The sequence below is a fragment of the Falco cherrug genome, chromosome 13 (assembly GCF_023634085.1).
Source record: "Falco cherrug isolate bFalChe1 chromosome 13, bFalChe1.pri, whole genome shotgun sequence".
NCBI classification, from domain to species: Eukaryota; Metazoa; Chordata; class Aves; order Falconiformes; family Falconidae; genus Falco; species Falco cherrug.
This window is the reverse complement of record NC_073709.1, coordinates 35,364,657-35,382,120: the sequence shown is the minus strand read 5'-3', so window position 1 is coordinate 35,382,120 and position 17,464 is coordinate 35,364,657. Positions and strand designations below refer to the sequence as shown.

The window sequence follows — 17,464 nt, the reverse complement described above, 5'->3', positions numbered from 1 at the left end:
CTGCTCCCACCGTCTCCGCATTGTCTCAGCCTCACTGCTGTCTGGATTTCTGTCAATTTGCTTTTTTCACATCACCTCTTTTAGCCACACAAACTTTTTGCCTGCATCTTCCTCCAGCAGACATCTTCTCCACTTCATGCTTGTTAAACAGCACTTACAGAGGCACTTTCTTACTTTTAGCAGTTCACCAGAAACTCAAACCTGCATTTGCTCAGCTCAGCTCTGTTCCAACTTTGCTGAAGTTCTGCTGGTTCAAGACCCACTTGGGCCATAATGGCTCAATAACTGACCCTTTAACACCACACTGTCCCAGCTCATGGAAAGCTGAATATGGAAGAGGGCAACATCCCACCAGCAAGCGTGTAGCAGAGGGCTCAGCTGAAGACAGCACTCAGCCTACTCTTGCTCTGTTGTGTAAGCCCAGCAGTGCTCCCTTCCTCAGCTCTGCCAGCTCCTTCCCACTGGCACATGAAATGAGGGAGCTGCAGGGTGAACCTGTTTAAGACATAACAGGGATAATGCAATGGATCGGAAGCAGAGGTGGGTGAAATCCTTGGGCGTCACCCCCTCCTTCCCCCAGAAACTCTCAGCTGCCACATACAGCATAGCAGTACAAACACACACCTCCTCAGAACACTGACCAACAGGATTTTAAGGGAAAGCATCAGTAGTGCAGAAGCTCATCAGAGATCTCCTCCAAATGAGATATGGCCAGTCTCTTCCTGTGAGAAGCAGCTGAGCTGCAGCTTACCCTGCACCATCCTTACCCTGAACTGAGTCCTGATGGTTTCCAAAGAGGTGCAGCACAGCATCACTGTGCAAGAGCAAGATTCACTGTCCCTGCAGCATGTGGGGAGGCAGCAAGACAGGAATAGGGAAAGCTGCCTACAAGGAGACACTGCTCTACAGATTAGGATCTGTAGAGCAAGTTCAATGGCTCCGTGTGAAAAATAGCGCTCAACATGAAACAACAACTGTTTTGTCAAGCCATTACTTTGAACAGAAATTGGAAATATTTTGGTTCTGGTCTGGCTCTGCTTGAAGTAAATTGTAAGTGGTTCTGTTTCAAGCTCAGCTCCAAGCCAAGGTGGGAGGAGGCAACAAGTTTTGAAGTCTCTTCAGTTTATATTTGATCTGATTCCTTTCATGAAGCAGCACTGTCCGATGATCACAGGAGGGAGGAAGACGAGCTTGTGATGGAAACAACTGTATCTGCCAGACTACAAAGTGGAGGCAACTTAACTGAAGAGGGACCACTGTCAGGGTAAGTCAGACTGAATCCTTGCTGGCAACCTTCCAAGACTGAGTTCATTCCTCACCCTGAATACTTGGGTATCAGGGCAGCATGAGCCACTCAGATGTTGTCCAGATGCTTTTGGGAAGGCTAGTCCTCTACTCTGCATCACTCTCCTTCTACAGGAAAGAAGGACAAAATCTGAAGGCTGAGCCACCGCATGGAAAAGATGGTACAGAGAGAAACAAAAGATGCATTGGCAGCCTCACAGGTAACACTGAGGGAAGCAGAACACATGGGTCCTCCTTGCTGACAGGACATGTCTGTGCACTCCTTACCCACCCAGAAATGCCACAGGCAAACGTTCTGAGCGTGTTGTGTGTACTGCATGCTAACAGGCCGCAGCCACTCTGCCTTCGTCAGGGGTCTGGAAAAGTCCTTGCCACCAGCTCCTACAGCCTTCAAAAGCTGGCATGAAGAGAGACTAAACACAGTTTCAGGTTTAGCTGCTAGTTATTTAAGAAACAGGCACGCACATACAAAAATCACACAACTTAGTTTGGTAGAGAAAATCTGATGGTGGGGGAGGTCAGACATACTCTGCGCTGCAGTGCTCAGATGGTTTTAGGATGGATTGCTTCTATATGGACTCTCTGGCATCAAGCCGCATACTTGCTTTTGCGAGGTGTTTCCTGTGGCAGACCTGCTATCCTTCTGCCTTCAACACCTCCTACCTTGGCCACATGAATCAGAAGAGGCTTCTTTTTAAGTTTCCTAACACTTTCTTCTCTGAAGTTTTCATCCCTGAAAACACAGCAGACTGCTAAACCTGAAAGCTTTTCTCTTAATGTGCAGGATCAACCTCACAGACTGTTCCCTCACCAGCACCAGCTGACCACCACAGGGCTGCAGGCACACACTTACTCGATCAGGCTCAGCCCCTTCCTGACAGGCAGGGCTCACATCACTACAGCAAAGCCAGCTGCTTGGGAGACACTGTTTGCCAGCGGCTGTTCCGCGGCACATGCTGAAGTGACCAGAGAACAGCACAAAGCTGTTTGCCCAAGCGTGGTGCAGCAGCCCCACCTTTCCCACTGCAGTGGAGTAGCTACTCATGCCAACAGGATGGGCCAGCCCCAGTTGCACCACGTCTGAATTCCCCAAGCGCAGGCTCCCTGGCTTCACAGCACTTCCTCCCCACTGCTTCCCACCACCTCTCCTCCTTGCTAGGAACTTGCCTGCACAAGTCAATGAGCCCCAGGCCCTGGGCTTGCCCTGTGCCATTCCTCTTCACCTCGGGTTCCCAGGGACAGAGACCCTCTTCCCCCAGCCACCCCGAGCTTCTCCTCTGTTCTCCTACCCGTGCATGACCTCACCTCTGCAGGCACTCCTCCCGCAGCTGGGTGCATTGCCACTCAAAGCCCTTCTGCCTCACTGGTCCCTTGAGCATCCCTCCCTTGCTAAGCTTCTCAGCCCAGATCTGCTCTCAGCTCCTCCTACTCAGATGACTCTTCCCTTCCCATCCCTCAAGTCAGTACCTGCTCTCTTTGTCTGCTGTTACACTGCTTTCCTATTAAAATCAAGCTCTCTGCCTCAGAAGTAACATCAACACACTGTAATGCCCGTCTCTGAATAATGAACTCCAGGTACTGCAGTAACAAGCCCCATGGAGATATCTGCAAAACACGTAATATAGCAGCTCAGTGAAAAGGAGCACTGTCTCCCAGAGCTGCAAATCTCATCAGGAGGCTCCAAGCTGCCCTTGAGGCTGCAGAGCAACTCCTCTCTCCTCTTTACTGCTGCTGCTAATCCCTGCTCCCACTTCCAGGTCATTAACTCTCTTCCCCACCCAGCTGCCTCTCCCAGTCTTTCTGGCCAGGAAGAGTAACTCTTTCTCATCCTCTCATTCAGTGCTGCCTGGGTCTCTGACTTTTTTTCTCCTCAAATAGCCATGCAGAAATTCTCTCCATTCATATCTTCATCACATTCCAGAGAGAATGAACTAAATCTTTTGTTTCCCACTCCCTGCTGTTGTGTTTTCCTGCACTGATGCTGTCTTTTCCTGAGCAAACTGCCCCCACACACACACCCCCAAGCCAGGGGCTCAGCAAGCTCTGCTGGCTCTTCACATCAGGTAGCTTCACCCCAAAATGGGCATCTAAAAGAGCACTGCACTACCCCTGTACTAACGAGGGAACTCAAACACTTGCCTTCCCTTGTGGGAATGCATCTGCTTTTGAACATATCTGCCTTTCCAGATCAGCTCCACTAAAAACTCCTTTGCTGCAGAGAACAAAGCACTATGCTTAAGGGCTTCTGGACTGACTCCTACCCTCTTCATCTCCCTCCATGGAGATCCCCATAGGAGGTCCTCGTCCACTGCACTTGCTCATATCTGTCAAACCACAGCTGCTCTTCAACAAGCTTTACTCATTCTACCAGCCAGCCAATGTGCCTGCAAAACAAGTCACAACTTTCTGGAACCAGGATAAACTAGGGCTGAGTCCTCCCCTGCTCACTGGAGCACGGTGTGAGAGAGGAAAGTGCATACTGGAAAAGGGCTGTCCAAATGCTGCTCTCCCGCAGTGAGCCCATTAAGCATCTATTGATATATGAAGAAAAAAGAAAATTCTCCTTGGCACACACAACTTTCACCCTAGAAAGGGCAACTCCATGGGGGAATTTAAAGGGCACAAAATCCTCACACAACAGCAGCAGAGGCATCCAAGCTAGGCTCAGCCCACCAACCCCACCAGGCAATACCACTCCTGGTGTTTCACCAGTCAAACCACCTCCTGTTTCTGACACAAGGAAGGAGTTTCGCTCCCAGCACGCATTACCCAATTCCTCACAGTCCCCCAGTGTGAAAGTCAAAATACCTTTCTGTGCTTCCTGAAGAGCAGGAAAATCGCATTCAAACTGGTATACATTTCTTAGCAAGCAAAAAGCTCTCTTCCATTCTGCAGCAGAGCAGTCCGGAGACAGGAAAGCACCAAGAGAGAACAAACTTCACTGCAAACTCAACAGGGAAAGGGAGAAGAGACTGTGGCAGTGCACACTGCAGAGGTGTTTCTTTTCTGCTTTGCTCTCTGTTCCTATGATCAAAGGAGACCCAGCCTTCCATCTTAAAGAAGGGCTGGATTTTGTTTGGAGTATGAGGAAGTGGCTGGGTGTATTTTGTGGGAGGGAAGGTTAGACGCATCACTTCCAAGTTTCTTCTGCACCCAGGCACAACCAGACATCACATGCCGTTTCAGGACACAGAAGGAAACTTGTAGCCTGCCCTATTCTTCCTCTCTCACCGCACAGTTTGTAACCAGGAGAGCAGCACCTCAGCCCATTGCTGATGTGGATGGCGACATCAGAGATTTTCTGCTTTGATGGCTATCCATCACCCTCGCATTAAAAGACCCAGGCTTTCCTTCCTCTTACCAGAGCTGGGAACTCAGCAGACAGAGTGCCGAATAAAAAAAAGGTAAGCCTGATCCCATGATGCCAAGGCAGGAGTTCTCTCACTTTCTTGGAGTCGGCAGACAGCTCTCCCAGCAAGCTGTTTTCAGCTGCATACACAAAATAAAATGGACAGAGGCCAAGACCAGGATGGGATATAAAATGAGGATCTACAGAACTGCTACCTGCTCCAAGACAAACTCAGCTTCTGATTCCTTGCTGGCCACACTGCAGGTTAGGCAAGAGTATGGCTTGGACCCTGAAACCCAGTAGCTAACAGTAGGGATATTTTCTGAGGGTCTGCAACACAGATCTAGGCTTTGAAGGAGACTCTAAAATGACCTTATTTTGACTACAACCATCCCACTGAACTATACAGATTTCTTCTTACTCTTCACTAGCCTTACGTGTCTCTCATTCCCAGTCCTTCCAATCACAAGCGTGATGTGTTCCAGACAAGACGTGAACATACAGGCTTCTACGGACATAGAAGTAGCACAGCTTGTTTGCCAAATTGCCATATTAAGAAAACAACCCAGCACACACATATGCATGCTTCCTTGGACATGTGTACCACGCTCTTCTAAGCCAAGTCTCAAAATCCACAACCACACTGTTCCAAGTGCTGGACAAACTCAAGTCTACCAGAAAAGTTCCAATTTACTCAATTTTTTACCGATTCTAAGCACAGCTTATCATATTACCACGTTCTGCTGAGGCGATTCTAACACATCTAGCTGGGCAACATCAAGATTGAGAGTGAAAAAGGCTCTGCACTGCTGGGAGTACAGACTGTGACTTCTTGTGAGTAATTTTGTTTTCAGCGACAAGGCTGTTATACCAAAGGAGAACCATTTAATCTCTAGCAGTTTACCTCTATTCTTTCAGCTGTCCTATCCGATCCTTCCTAATCTCACTCCCGCAGAAAATGACTCAGAAGAACAAATTTCTTTTGCATTGCTTCTCACTACTCTCTCACTCTGACACAAAGTGACAACAGAGTTTATCAAGCTTTGCTCTTGACAGGAGTGAGGAAGCTGCTCCCGTCTGTAAGGCTTCCTCCTCCTTGATAACCGTCGCTCTTCCCTCTCTACAGCCAACCTCACCGCGCTCTGCCCACCTCTGCAAGCAGCGCTCGCCATCAGCTTCGAGCCAAATCTCTTCTTGCAGGGATGTAGGGTATGAGACTCACCCTGTCCTTCCACAGCCATCGTCATCCTTTGGGCCAACTTTCAAGGGGAACTAACTTCACCTTAACTTCAGTCTTTGCTACCACCTTCTCCCATTCCTTAAGACATTCCCGGTGCATACGTTACCTGACAGAGCGGCATGGAGCAGCTATAATGAAAGCTATTATTCCTCCTCAAAGATGAGTTGCACATGCACACTGCTGTATTCAAGATGAAAGCCTTACCTCTTCTGAATTCTCTGCCCCGCCATCCTTCCCACTACTGCTGCTGCCAGGCTTTGTGGTGCTTTTGGTAGACTTTGGAGACTCCTGTAACAATAAAAAACACATTCAGAGAAAATTTTACCTTGCGCCGAACATCAACATCTCTTTGCAGAGTTCAGCTGTGCGCTGCCACCTGCCCAGCCCACCTCCAGCCCTGCTTCGGGTGGCGACTCCCAGCCCCTTTCCCCTGGGAAGAGCACCCCCGAACTGCTCCCGTGGCAGCGGCGTGGCCCCGGCCGGGCACCTCCGGCTGCCAGAGCCCCGCGCCCACCGGACCCTGCCCCGGGGCACGGCCCCGCCACGGCCCCACCGGCGCTACGAGGTGCGGGGCGCCCACGGGCACGGGGCACGGCACGGCACGGCACGGCACGGCCGCACCGGGCGGCGGCAGAGGCGGGGCGCGGGCCCCCAGCCCGGCACCGTGCAGGGCGCGCACCGGGGCACCAGCCGCCTCGCAGCGGGACTGGGACGCGGGTGGGGCCATACCTCCCCGACCGGGGGCATGGCGGGGGGGGCTGGCCGTGCCCCGCCGCCCGGGCGACCTCCTGCTGCCCGCCGAGGGCGCGGGGCGGGGCAGGCCGCAGCCCCCGCTTCCCCCCGCCGGGCTTACGCGGGGACACCGGTACCGGCGGCCGCCGCTCACGCTGCCGCCCCCCCCGCCCCCTGCCCTGCCCTGCCCTGCCCTGCCGCCCGGTGCGCGCCACCGCCACCCTCCTGCACCAGCCGCCCCGCCCGCCCCGGGAGCGCGCCCCCGCCCCCTGCCGGCCGCAGCCCCGCGCGCGCCCCCGCCCGAGGGCCGCGCCGAGAGGGAAGGCCGCGGCGGGGAGGGAGGGCGGCGGGAACATGCGGCCGATCACCGGGCCGAAACACCGGGCAGAGCGGGGGCATCCCGGCACCGCCCGCCCGCCTGCCGCACCTTCTCCTTCTTCAGCTTGTAGGGCATGGTGAGCGCCGGGGCCCCAGCCGCTCCGCGCCCGCCGCCGCCGCCGCCTGCGCCCGGGCCCGGCCGCAGCGCCCCGCTCCCATTGGGCCAGCCGCGCCGGCCTGCCTAGCAACAGCCGGCGCCGCCGCCGCGCGGCGCTGACGCGGGGCAGCAGATTTTTCTCATTGGCCGAAGCGTGCACTAGCTCCTGGCACGCCCCCTGGAGGCGGGGCGGGGCTGCGGGCGAGCGGCTCTTCCGGGGCAGCGGCAGCGGCTCCGGCTCCGGCCCCGGCCCCGGGGCGTCGGGGTCCCCCGTAGGGCAGCGTGTCTAGGCGCGTGCGAGGGGGCCGGCTCCCCGCGGGAGCCCCGGCTGCGGCAGGCGCCCGGCCTTGGCGGAGGAGGCGCCGAGTAGCTGCCCGGGGCTCTGCTGCGTGCACATGCCTTCCGGAGGGGAGGGAGTAAATTGGGGGGGGTGTCCTTCTTCTGCCGTGTACTGCGCAGCTCTGCTCAGCATCGCTGGCGGGGGGGAGACCCGAACAGCCTGAGCTGGCCCCAGGGCTGCACCCCACCTCTGTGCGGCAGGCGCTTGTTGGTGTGCTGAGGCACGGCTTTGGAGGGGGGCTGTTGATGGAAATAATGGGGTCCGTGGGTGGATGCAAGGGCAGGTGGAAGTGTGGGTGTGTGGAAGCACTGCCCCGGCAGGGCCCCCGCTAGGAATGGGGCTACTCCTGGACTGTGGGTCCCAGGACACTTCCCTGCTCACGTTGGGCAGCTCGGACAACTTGTTGGCAGGTGGCCTGCATCCTCAGGAGGAGGGCAGCTTCCAGGAGCCTGCAGGCATTGCCTTCAAGCTGATGTTCAGCGTGGGGAAAGCATCCAGTGGTCAGCAAGCTGCCCTCGAGTTCATGGACCTGAACTGAGCAGGACCTGCTGGCAAATGGCCACCTCCTTAGGGCCTGTGATGTCTCTAGAGGGTCTAAGGTCAGTCCAAAACGTTTGCCAGCATGCTTAGGAGTGGCTGCTGGCCTGTTGCAAGCAGCACAAGAGCTCCCGTTCATTTTAGTCAAGCCAGCAAAAAGGGTTGCTGACTTGGAGCAGGTGAAGCACACATCACATTGTGGTGTGTGCAGTGGGCTTGTTACTGGGAAACCTGTGCTGAGCCCTCAGCCCTGCGCAGCCACTCTGACAGGGTGTGCTCTCAGATGGGATGTGGTGCATCAATGGGGACAAAGGGGGGCACCGGGCTGTGTCACAGGTCCTTCAGCAGGAGCGTGCTCTTTTCAAAGTCATCAGGTGAACAATCCTTACGTGGGACGTGAGGGGTGGGGTGGGGAATTTCCCTGAGGCTATTATAAAAGGTCAGTCCAACAGCTTATTGTCAGCATGCTGATCATCATTGGCTTGACAGCCATTGGCTCCCCAGGAGCAAAGTGAGGCTCTCTGTTGCTGTTGTCTCTCTCCTGTGTCATGCACGAGTGACCCAAACCAGAGCACCGGCATAACCATCTGGGTGCTTGTGAGCAGGGCAGTGCACCAGTGTGAGCAGGTAGAAGCTGCTTGCTTGAAGAGTTTGTGCCTATCACCATTCCCTCTCCTAAACTGTCACATTGAGTTCTGGACTGGCTTTCTTTGCAGTTCCTCTGGTTGACTACTCCTGGAGGAGCTCAGCTTCACCAAGATGCTGTTTGGCCCCTGAATTCGTCCCAGTGCCATGGTGGTGTCTGGGCCTAGTTTTCCTGTACCTGCCAGCACAGGAATTGCATCCAGCTGCCCAGCAGCTGCCTTTTCCAGCAGGAACCCTGTGTGCCCAGTGCAAGCACACAAGCAAGTGAGATCTGCCCTGTACCAGTCTCAATTTCCAGCCCAGTCTTGATTGTGAAGGGTGTGCTTGCCCAGAGCAAGGGGTGCTGCAAAGAGCAAAGCTGTAGTTTTCCAAGCTTGCCGAAGAGCCCCGAAAGCGGTTTCACCAGAAAGCTCTTTCCTGCTACCTGCGCCCAGGACACCTCAGGGTCCAGCCCCTGAAGTAAACCCCGAGTGAGCTCTGCACCCCCCTGGCTGCGGCTGCTGGCAGCGCTCCCCCCGTACCCAAAGCTGGGGATGCCCTCCCAGCTGCCACCTCCACGGCAGCAGGTGCATGACAAGTGGAAGGACTATGATGGCTCCAGGGCGTGGGGTCCTCAGCCCAGGGTGGGCAGTGAGAGGGCTTGACTGTTGTCCCCTCTCACTCCCTGGGCAGCACAAATTTGGGACCTCAGCTCTTCTGCTGCTGCTTCAAGGAATCTTCTAAGCCAGCTCAGATATTTGACCTTCCAGCTGGGAGGCTGGGTCTTTGCTGTGGCTATTGGTGGTTCTGGGGGGCTCGGAGGGCTTTCTCGGAAACGACTGGCCAGCTACTGCTGCAAAGCTGCAGGAGAGCAGGGAGCCGGTCTGTGCCCCAAAGCCATCCTGGCTGCCCTCCTTGTCACTCCACCTCTGTGGGTCATCGCTGGGTGGGTGGCTGGCTGCTACCAGCCCTTGCCAGGCCTTGGCATGAGCTGCACCAGGAGCTGAGCCCTGAGCAGGAGCGGAGGGAACAGCCAGAGTGTGAAGGGTGCTGAGGGTCAGGAGGGGCACGGAGGTCTGGGGGCGTCTGGTTTTAGCTGGAGTCCCCCCAGCCTTGCTTGACGTCCCTTAAGCCGTGCTGCCCACAAGCACGGTAGAGGCGCTCCCCGACCCGAGACCGTCCTGGTGCTGGGGAAGGTGGGCTCCCAGCTGCGGCCGCTGCTGGCTCACGGTGCCTCCTGGGAGCTGCGTGAGGCTGCAGCTCCCCCGCTATGGCACAAGGTGGCCATCAAGGTCATCTGCAAAGGGAAGGCTCTGGAGGAGGACCTCAGGAAGCTCCTGGCTCATCAGATGCAGGCAGGGCAAGCAGAGGCCAGCCGACGCGGGGGGTGGGGGGATGGGGGCTGAGCATCATTAGATGCTGCGGGGCAAGGGGGGGCATCGGAGGGCTAAGGGGGGTAGGGGGAGCACCCTTTGGGGAGCTTCACGGGCAGCAGTGCTACTGGGAGGCTCAACGAGGTAGGGGCGTTGGAGGGGTTGAAGGGGCAAGGAGTGGCTGGGGGAGTCCGTGGGGTAAGGGAGGCACCGGGGGGGAGACGGTCAGGGATTCAGAGGGGCAGGGAGCTATTTGCTGTGGGAGGTCCAGGGGGATGGCAGCCGTGGTGGGCGCTTTGTGGGGAGCTGCCACGGGCTAGGGTAGCATTGATAGGCAAAAGGAGGGGGGGTGCAGGAGGTGCAAGGCAAAGGGGGGCCGGAGGGGGGCAGGCCTGTCCCAGTCAAGCCCCGGCTACCTACAGGTCCTGAAGGGCGTGTGCCAAAGCATCCCATCACGCTGTACCAAGGCTTGGAGACGAGGATGGGCTTCTACCCCCTCATAGAGCTGGTCCCCTCGGGAAGCGTCCCGGAGCGGGTGCAGAGCCTGGGGCCCTGCTCCCAAGGCCAGGCAGGGCTCTGGTTCTCCCAGCTGCTCCCCACTCTGGCCTACCTGCGCAGCAAGGGCCATCATACACCGGTGGGTGAGCATGGGGGCCAGGGGGCAGCTCGGGGGTCACTGGAGCGGTATTAGGGGGCATTGAGTGCAGGAGGGTAGGAGAGCAGATGAGGTTCAGGGGAATGGAGGGAAGCTTTGGGGGATGCACCTAGGAAGCATTAAGGAGGAGCTAGGGCCATGAGAGGGCATGGGGAGCTTTGAGGGCCATGGGGAGAGTGCTGGGGGGAAGGTAGGGGCAGCTGGGGGTCGTCAGGGGAGAGCTGGTGGGGGCAGTGGAGGAGGTAGGGGGCACTGAGGAATGTTGGGGGCAGCTGGGCCACCAGGGGCCAGGGATGCTGCAGTGGGAGTGGGCAGTGGTTTCCCAGACAATGGGCTTCCCCCAGGCCCCACCCTGACCTCCGTGGCCTCCCAGGACATGATCCTGCACCTGCTGTGCCCAGCCTACCAGTGCCTCTCTGCTCTGGACCCACTGGGTTTCTTAGTTCCTGCCCCTGGGGCACCTGCCCTCAGGCACCTAGGCTGACACTCGGCACCCATGTGCAGTTTTGGCGCTCTCTCGACTTCAGGGGGCCGCTAATAAAAGCCTTGAATGTTGTTTTGTCTCCCTTTTCCCTGGTGGAGCTCCCATCATGGACAGACGCTGCAAGGGACCTCCCTCAACCCATGGTGGCATCACCCCCGAGCCCACAAAGCAGCCTCCCCATCTGAGGACATGTCTCCGTACAAGCCTCTCTGTGACCACAGGAGCTGCCAGACCCCAGCAACCTGGAGGTTCCCACCATGAGCAGAGCCACCCCCAGCCTCCCAGGACCATTTCTCCAGTTCATTTGCCATCTTTGTGGCCCTCTGCAGCACTTGCTCCAGTTTGTCTGTCTCTCTTTTACTAGGTGGCCCAGAACTGGTCATGGTGCTCTGGTGGTGGCCTCACCAGGGCTGAGGAGAGGGGAAGGACCACCTCCCTCCAGCCACTGGCAGCACTCCCCCTAACACAGCCCAGGAGGCTTTTGGCCTTTGTTGCCCCAAGGGTGCACTGCTGCTTTATGCCCAGCTTGGTGTTCACCAGACTTCCAGGGCTTTCTCTGCCAAGTTGCTTTGCAGCTGGTCAGTCAGAGTCCAGCATATACTGTATCTCGTTGCTTCAGCATTATCTCCCCTTCATAAAGCCATGCTGATCTACTACTGATGGCCACCTTGTCTTCCATGTGTTTGGAAATGGTTTACAGGATTACTTGCTCCATAGCCTTCCCAGGAACAAGGTGAGGCTGGCCAGCCTGTAGTTCCCTCATGCTCTTATTTGCTGCCCTTGAAGACCACAGTGACACTTGCTTTCTGCCAGTCCCCAGGAACGTCTCCCCATCACCATGGCCGTAATTGCACAGGTGATGGAAAGTGGCCTCGGAAGGACTTCAAGCCAGCTTCTTCAGCACTCTGGGGGCATCCCATCTGCTCCCAGGAACTTGTGTCTGTCCTGTTTGTTTAAATGTTCCTCAAACCAGTTCTCCCTTTCCAAGGGGAACTCTTCCTCACACCAGGCACTCCCTTCTAGCCTCAGGGGCCTGTGCTTCCTGAAGGCAGAAAAGGCCAGAAAGTTTTGAGCCCATGGCTGGCTGGTTGTCATACCTCCAGCATGTACTGCTACCTGAGGTTTACCTTCCCCATGTGCAGGACTTTGCATATCCCTTTGTTGATCTTCATGAGGGTCATTGCTCCAGCCTGGTCAGTCACCTCTGAACAGCAGCCCAACCTTCTGGTGTATCAGCTGCTCCTCCTGGTTTTTGATCATTTGCATATTCACTGAGGGTGCACTCTGATCCATCATCCAGGTCATTAATGAAGAGGAGAAAGAGTACTGGCCCCTGGAGCAGGTTGCCCAGAGAAGCTGTGGATGCCCCATCACTGGAAGTGTTTGAAGTCAGTTTGGACATGGCTTAGAATGACTGGATCGAGTGAAAGATGTCCCTGCCCATGGAAAAGAGGTTGGACTAGATGATCTTTAACGTCCTTCCCAACCCAAACCACTCTATGAGTCTATGATTCTGCACAGACTCTTGAATTCCTGGAGATCTGCAGCATCTGGAGGAAGTTCATGGGAAAACTGAGGTGAGAAAAAAGGGTTTAAATGACATCCCTGCACCTCATGACCATTTGTCACTGGCATGCAATATGGTCAGCATGGAGAAAACTGGAGAGATGCCTTTTGGACACTTTCAGACACACTGGTGAAGAACCACCTAGGCAGGCAGGTGAGTAGCAATGCTTCTCAGATGCTTTACTTGGTAATTGACAACTCTGTAACCTAAAAACTCATTTCAACACGGGCCTTTCAGAAACTGGCTTAGCTACAGCCAAGGATGGATCAGTGGTGGAGTGGTGGAAGCACTGTAGCTTTGCTGTAGAGTCTCGCATAGCAGACTGGAGCACTGGCACACACTGAAGCTGTTCAGCTCTGCTGGCTTTGGTCAGCTCTGTGTCTACTGTCAACTAGGAAAACTAGCAGGTAGCAGGCAGGGGGTTGTGCTGACTTGGGAACATCAGCAAGCAACACTTCTCTGAGTCGTTAGGAGCATTGTGTGACAGACCTTTCCAAAGCTGGCTCTACCCTTAGTCACCTGGATTTTCCTGCCTTTGGGAAGTCAGCATGGAAGGATGGCAACACAGTCCCCTCCATCTGGACTCTCCATAATTTCCTCTGTGTGGCCCAGCTTGTGGACAGCTGGGTAAGCAGAATGAAGAAGCCCATGCTGGAAAGACAGCAGCTGGAGGAGTGCTCAACCCACTGGAGCCCTGTGCTGCCCATCGAACACAAAACATATGCCACCAATTTGAGCTATAGAATCTGTGCCATGGCTGGTAGCCAGGGAGAGCTTGCAGCATCAGGTTTCCCTCCTCAGGTCAGAGAGGAGCAGTTTGAGGAACAGAAAGCTGTGAGCAGCTGTCCTCCTAGCAGGCCTCTCTGCACTTCCAGAGGTACTGCTGCCTTCCTCAGCAGGGCACAGTTTTCTTCTGCTCTACCCTGAGTCACCTCTCCTTGACTTTTTCCCCCCTTTCAAGCACCTCCTCAAAGGATATTGCATTGAATATCCTTGTGCTCTGCAGAGACTTATCGCACAGTGTTTTCCTAACCAGTACTTTCTCCTGGCCTTTTGGGGCTCCTTCAGTGTCTCCTGCTCTGGATTCTGTCCTTTGGGGAGATTTGGCTGAGCTCATCCACAGCTAAACACAGCTCTCATCCCTTCTCTTGATAATGTTACTTACAACCTGTGCTCACTAGCTGTCCTGTGCTTTCCAGCTACCTTCCTTGTCTCCCAGCCAGGCAGGTGAGTTCAGGTGCAGCTGCCTCTGGAGAATACAGGGTGGGGAGGAGACTGCCATTGCTGCAGTCCAGTGGGCTGTGTCCTTGCCCCATGGCCTGTCTCCAGACCTCTTCCAGATGATTCCAGACATACAGAAACCCTATGGAACATGTTCTTGTCCACAGGGATAGTTTCTACTACTGCTCTACCATAATCTTTGTTCATGCCTTGAGCTAAGAAATCTGAAATTCTTTCCCAACCTTTGACCAGATTTTCCTGTTTTTCCTGTACATGCTGTCTTTGTAGAACCACACTGAGTTACTGGCTCCTAAGAAATCCTGTGGTAGCGCATTCCCTAAGCTGTTTTGCATTGTGCAGATGAAGTATTTGGTGACCACAGATGGCAGAATTTCACCCTGGTTTGCCTATAACACCAGCAGAAGTATAGTTTGTAGTGGAGCCTTGCCTCAGTAAACTTGTATCAAGTCCACCAGAATTCAACCAGGCATTTAGGGTTAATCTGGAATTCAGAAAGGATATTGTACATTGATTTCTGTGAGCAGGCAAATTTCTGAGGCAGCAGTCATCTCTTTCAATAGGTAGGAAGGACAAGTACTGATCCCAAACGGGAGAACCTCTTCTATATTCTATAAATAATGTAGAATAGCGGAACAGAGGACATTACACTAAAAAACCCATAATGTGATTTCTGAATCTTAAAAATCTGATATGATGGGAAAGACCAAACAAGCACGTGTTTATACTCGTACATAGCTAAGGAAGAAAATTTTTTAGAAATGCTGAGAATAGCTTAAGGTTGCCACAAGAAAATACTTGCTTGTCTTCTTTCTAGCACAGAGGAAAAGCCAGCTGTTATTAAGACCCATGCCACAAAGACAGACTTTCAAGTAATTTCCTTAGTAGTCCTTCTCAGTAATAAACTTCACCTGGAGACATCTCAGAGGATTTATGATGCTCAAGTCCATTCTCCTTGTTTCAAAGCCAGTTGGGCAACTTGCAATTCTCTCCTCTCAGGACTGCACTGTCACTCCCAAGCAGCCTGGCCCCATACAGCCTTTACAAAGCCTGCTTTTGGAGTGACCACCACTCATGTTGTCACCAGACAAAGCTCCTAACACATGGCTAACAGTCCCCAGTTGCAGCATTCAGTCTTCCCAATGAGATGGAACCGAAACAAAATCAGAGGGACAAGAACACTCTCCTTTGGTGTTCAAAGCATACAAAAGAACAACCAGTCTTTCCAAAAGCCTGGATGAAAATTTTAGCAATTATGATCTGGTTGAGCAAAATCTCTCAAAGGTCTCAAGTGTTAGGAGAAGCTTCCAGAAACACGACAAAGCACATATCAGCACATTACACAGTACTTTCTGCTAGCTATCCATAACTACTGAGTTAGTTGAAGCCTGTATTTTAACAATTGCTTCTCGTTTTTGGTCCACTGCCTTGTCTTTGCTCCTGGGATTAATGTGTGTATTTCTTCTGACTCTCCATGTTCCATCAAGTATAGGAACAGTCAGCAGCAAGTCGGAAGAAATGGATGTAAGACACTTGAGGTCACTTGCCCAAAGAGCCACTTTCTAGAAGCTGCTTCTTTACGGGAACACACAAGGTACCCCCATAGATAATACAGCAGCAGCAGTGGCAATGCGAGACAGAGCACATGAGCATGGCTGTTTTCTGCAGTGCTGCCCTGCTCCCCAATGGCACGAACAGAACAGTCACCCGCTATTGCTGATACTGGAGGGGATGTTTTATTTGTTCTTTATTCACCACCACTTGTTTCCAGCACAGAATCCCAATACTGCTAGGGAAGCTCTGTAGCAGGTTAGCCTTGCCTATGTGTGTCTGCAGAGATCAGCAGATGAGGATTTGCTTTCCAAAGTGGTATTGTATCCTCCCCAGAAGGGTACAGAGTAAATGGGAGGGGGGCAATCACATCAGAATCTTTGGTATGGCTGCCTTCTGCTTCAGAGGAAGTTTTGGAAAACAAAATGGTGGAAGGTGATGACCTCTGACCACTTGGGGACCAAGGCTGTGACCATTTGTGTCATCCACTGTTATTCCTGTCTCTACTGTTGAGTCTAACAGTCAGGTCTACTGCTGGTTTTGCCTCTCAGCATCCTTGTATCAGCTATGCTGTTTCTCCACGCTCAGGCACATGCTGTGGCTTGTGGCCTCTAGCCCTGCGCAGGGTTTCACAGCCCCTCCAGGCCCATGCAGGCCAGGTGATGTTCTTTCATTTGCAGCCACCCTGCTTTCCCGTGTCCCACTGGCTTTTCACGAAGAAGCAGCTTAATGATGCCAGGCTTAACCCCCACTGCCCCTTGGGCAGCACCTCAGCAAGCCAGGTGTCCATTCCAGGTACAAGGGGTTTCCAGTCACCCGCAGGCGCACCAGCACAGCACCTCACCCCTCACCACAGGGCTTCATGCCCCGCTGCACCCCCGGGCTCCCAAAACCGGCAGGGCCCTCTGCGCACAGCACCGCTCCCGCCACGGCCGGCGCGGAGGGGCACCCAGCGCCTGGGGCCGGGCACCCCACACCCGGCCTCCCGCCCACCGACGGCCCGCCTCCGCGCCGCCAGCAAAATGGCTTTTGCCCCCAGTAAAGATGGCGCTGCGCTGCCTCTGAAGTGCTGGCAAGCGGCGCCCTCACAGAGAGTGCGCGGCGGGGGTGGGGACTGGCAGGGCAGGGCAGGGCAGGGCGGGGCGGGGCGCGGCGCGGCGGGGGTGGGGACTGGCGGGGCAGGGCGGGGCGCGGCGCGGCGGGGGTGGGGACTGGCGGGGCAGGGCGGGGCGCGGCGCGGCGGGGGTGGGGACTGGCGGGGCAGGGCGGGGCGCGGCGCGGCGGGGGTGGGGACTGGCGGGGCAGGGCGGGGCGCGGCGCGGCGCGGCGGGTGCGAGCGGCGGCTGTACGCGGCGCCGCTCCTGCTGTCTCCGCCGCCCCGGCATGAGGAAGCGCAACGAGTCGGTCACGGTGGAGCATGAGCGCGCCGCCGCCGCGCCCGCGCCCCTCGACAAGGGCTGCAGCCTGAGGCACAGCCTCCGCTTGGCCGCCGCCGACACGGGCATGAAGCGACCGCTGGGCAGGTGAGCGCCGCCGCTGTGGCGTCGTCCCCGCGCCGGGCTTTGTTACACGCCACCCTGCGCTGGGGGGGGGCCCCCCGCCTCCGCGGGGCCCGCGGCCGCAGCACCGGCCCCCCGCTGCCCGGCGGGGCCCGGCCGGCGAGTGCGGCCTGGGGCGCCGCCCCGGCGCGGGCAGGACGGGGGGCTGTGGCCGGCGGGGCCAGGGAGCGGGCCTGTCCCCCCGGCCCGGCCGCGGGCAGGCCTGTGGCGCTTGGGGCCGGTGCCCACCTCGGTTACGCTTCCCTGGCCTGGATGTGCGGGGGGCGCAGGCGCCGGCCCCCGGGGCCTTTGGAGCTCCCTGGACGAGCAGCTCGCCAGGAGCTGGTGTGCCAGCGGGGCCTGCAGGGCCGGTGAGGGCCGCGAGGGCTTGATTTTCATACCTCAGCGTTGCTTCGCCCAGCCCCTTTGGCTACAGGCAGCCGTTCGCCCGGAAA

General features: G+C 55.8%; 2 protein-coding genes across 5 annotated transcripts in view; one reads left to right on the top strand and one right to left on the bottom strand.

Moving 5' to 3' along the window:
• The window catches only part of PPP2R5D (protein phosphatase 2 regulatory subunit B'delta), a 30,945-nt gene extending 23,755 nt beyond the window's left edge, over nucleotides 1-7,190 (bottom strand). Inside the window, exons 1-2 of one of the 2 annotated variants that reach the window (XM_055726186.1) lie at nucleotides 7,054-7,190; nucleotides 6,099-6,182 (exon numbers count right to left, since the gene is read on the bottom strand). In XM_055726186.1, coding sequence (XP_055582161.1) covers nucleotides 6,099-6,182; nucleotides 7,054-7,080 — 111 coding nt within the window. In that variant the 5' untranslated portion in view covers nucleotides 7,081-7,190. Of the gene's footprint in view, nucleotides 1-6,098; nucleotides 6,183-6,623; nucleotides 6,794-7,053 lie in introns of those variants that run through there. The other variant, XM_055726187.1, reaches the window with a different exon arrangement.
• A 5,222-nt stretch (nucleotides 7,191-12,412) lies between these two features.
• The window catches only part of ABHD12 (abhydrolase domain containing 12, lysophospholipase), a 47,219-nt gene continuing 42,167 nt past the window's right edge, over nucleotides 12,413-17,464 (top strand). The window contains exons 1-2 of one of the 3 annotated variants that reach the window (XM_027807234.2): nucleotides 12,717-12,834; nucleotides 15,408-15,514. In XM_027807234.2, the coding sequence (XP_027663035.1) occupies nucleotides 12,748-12,834; nucleotides 15,408-15,514 (194 nt within the window). In that variant the 5' untranslated portion in view covers nucleotides 12,717-12,747. Of the gene's footprint in view, nucleotides 12,692-12,716; nucleotides 12,835-15,407; nucleotides 15,515-16,772; nucleotides 16,995-17,464 lie in introns of those variants that run through there. The other 2 variants (XM_027807237.2, XM_055725374.1) reach the window with 2 other exon arrangements.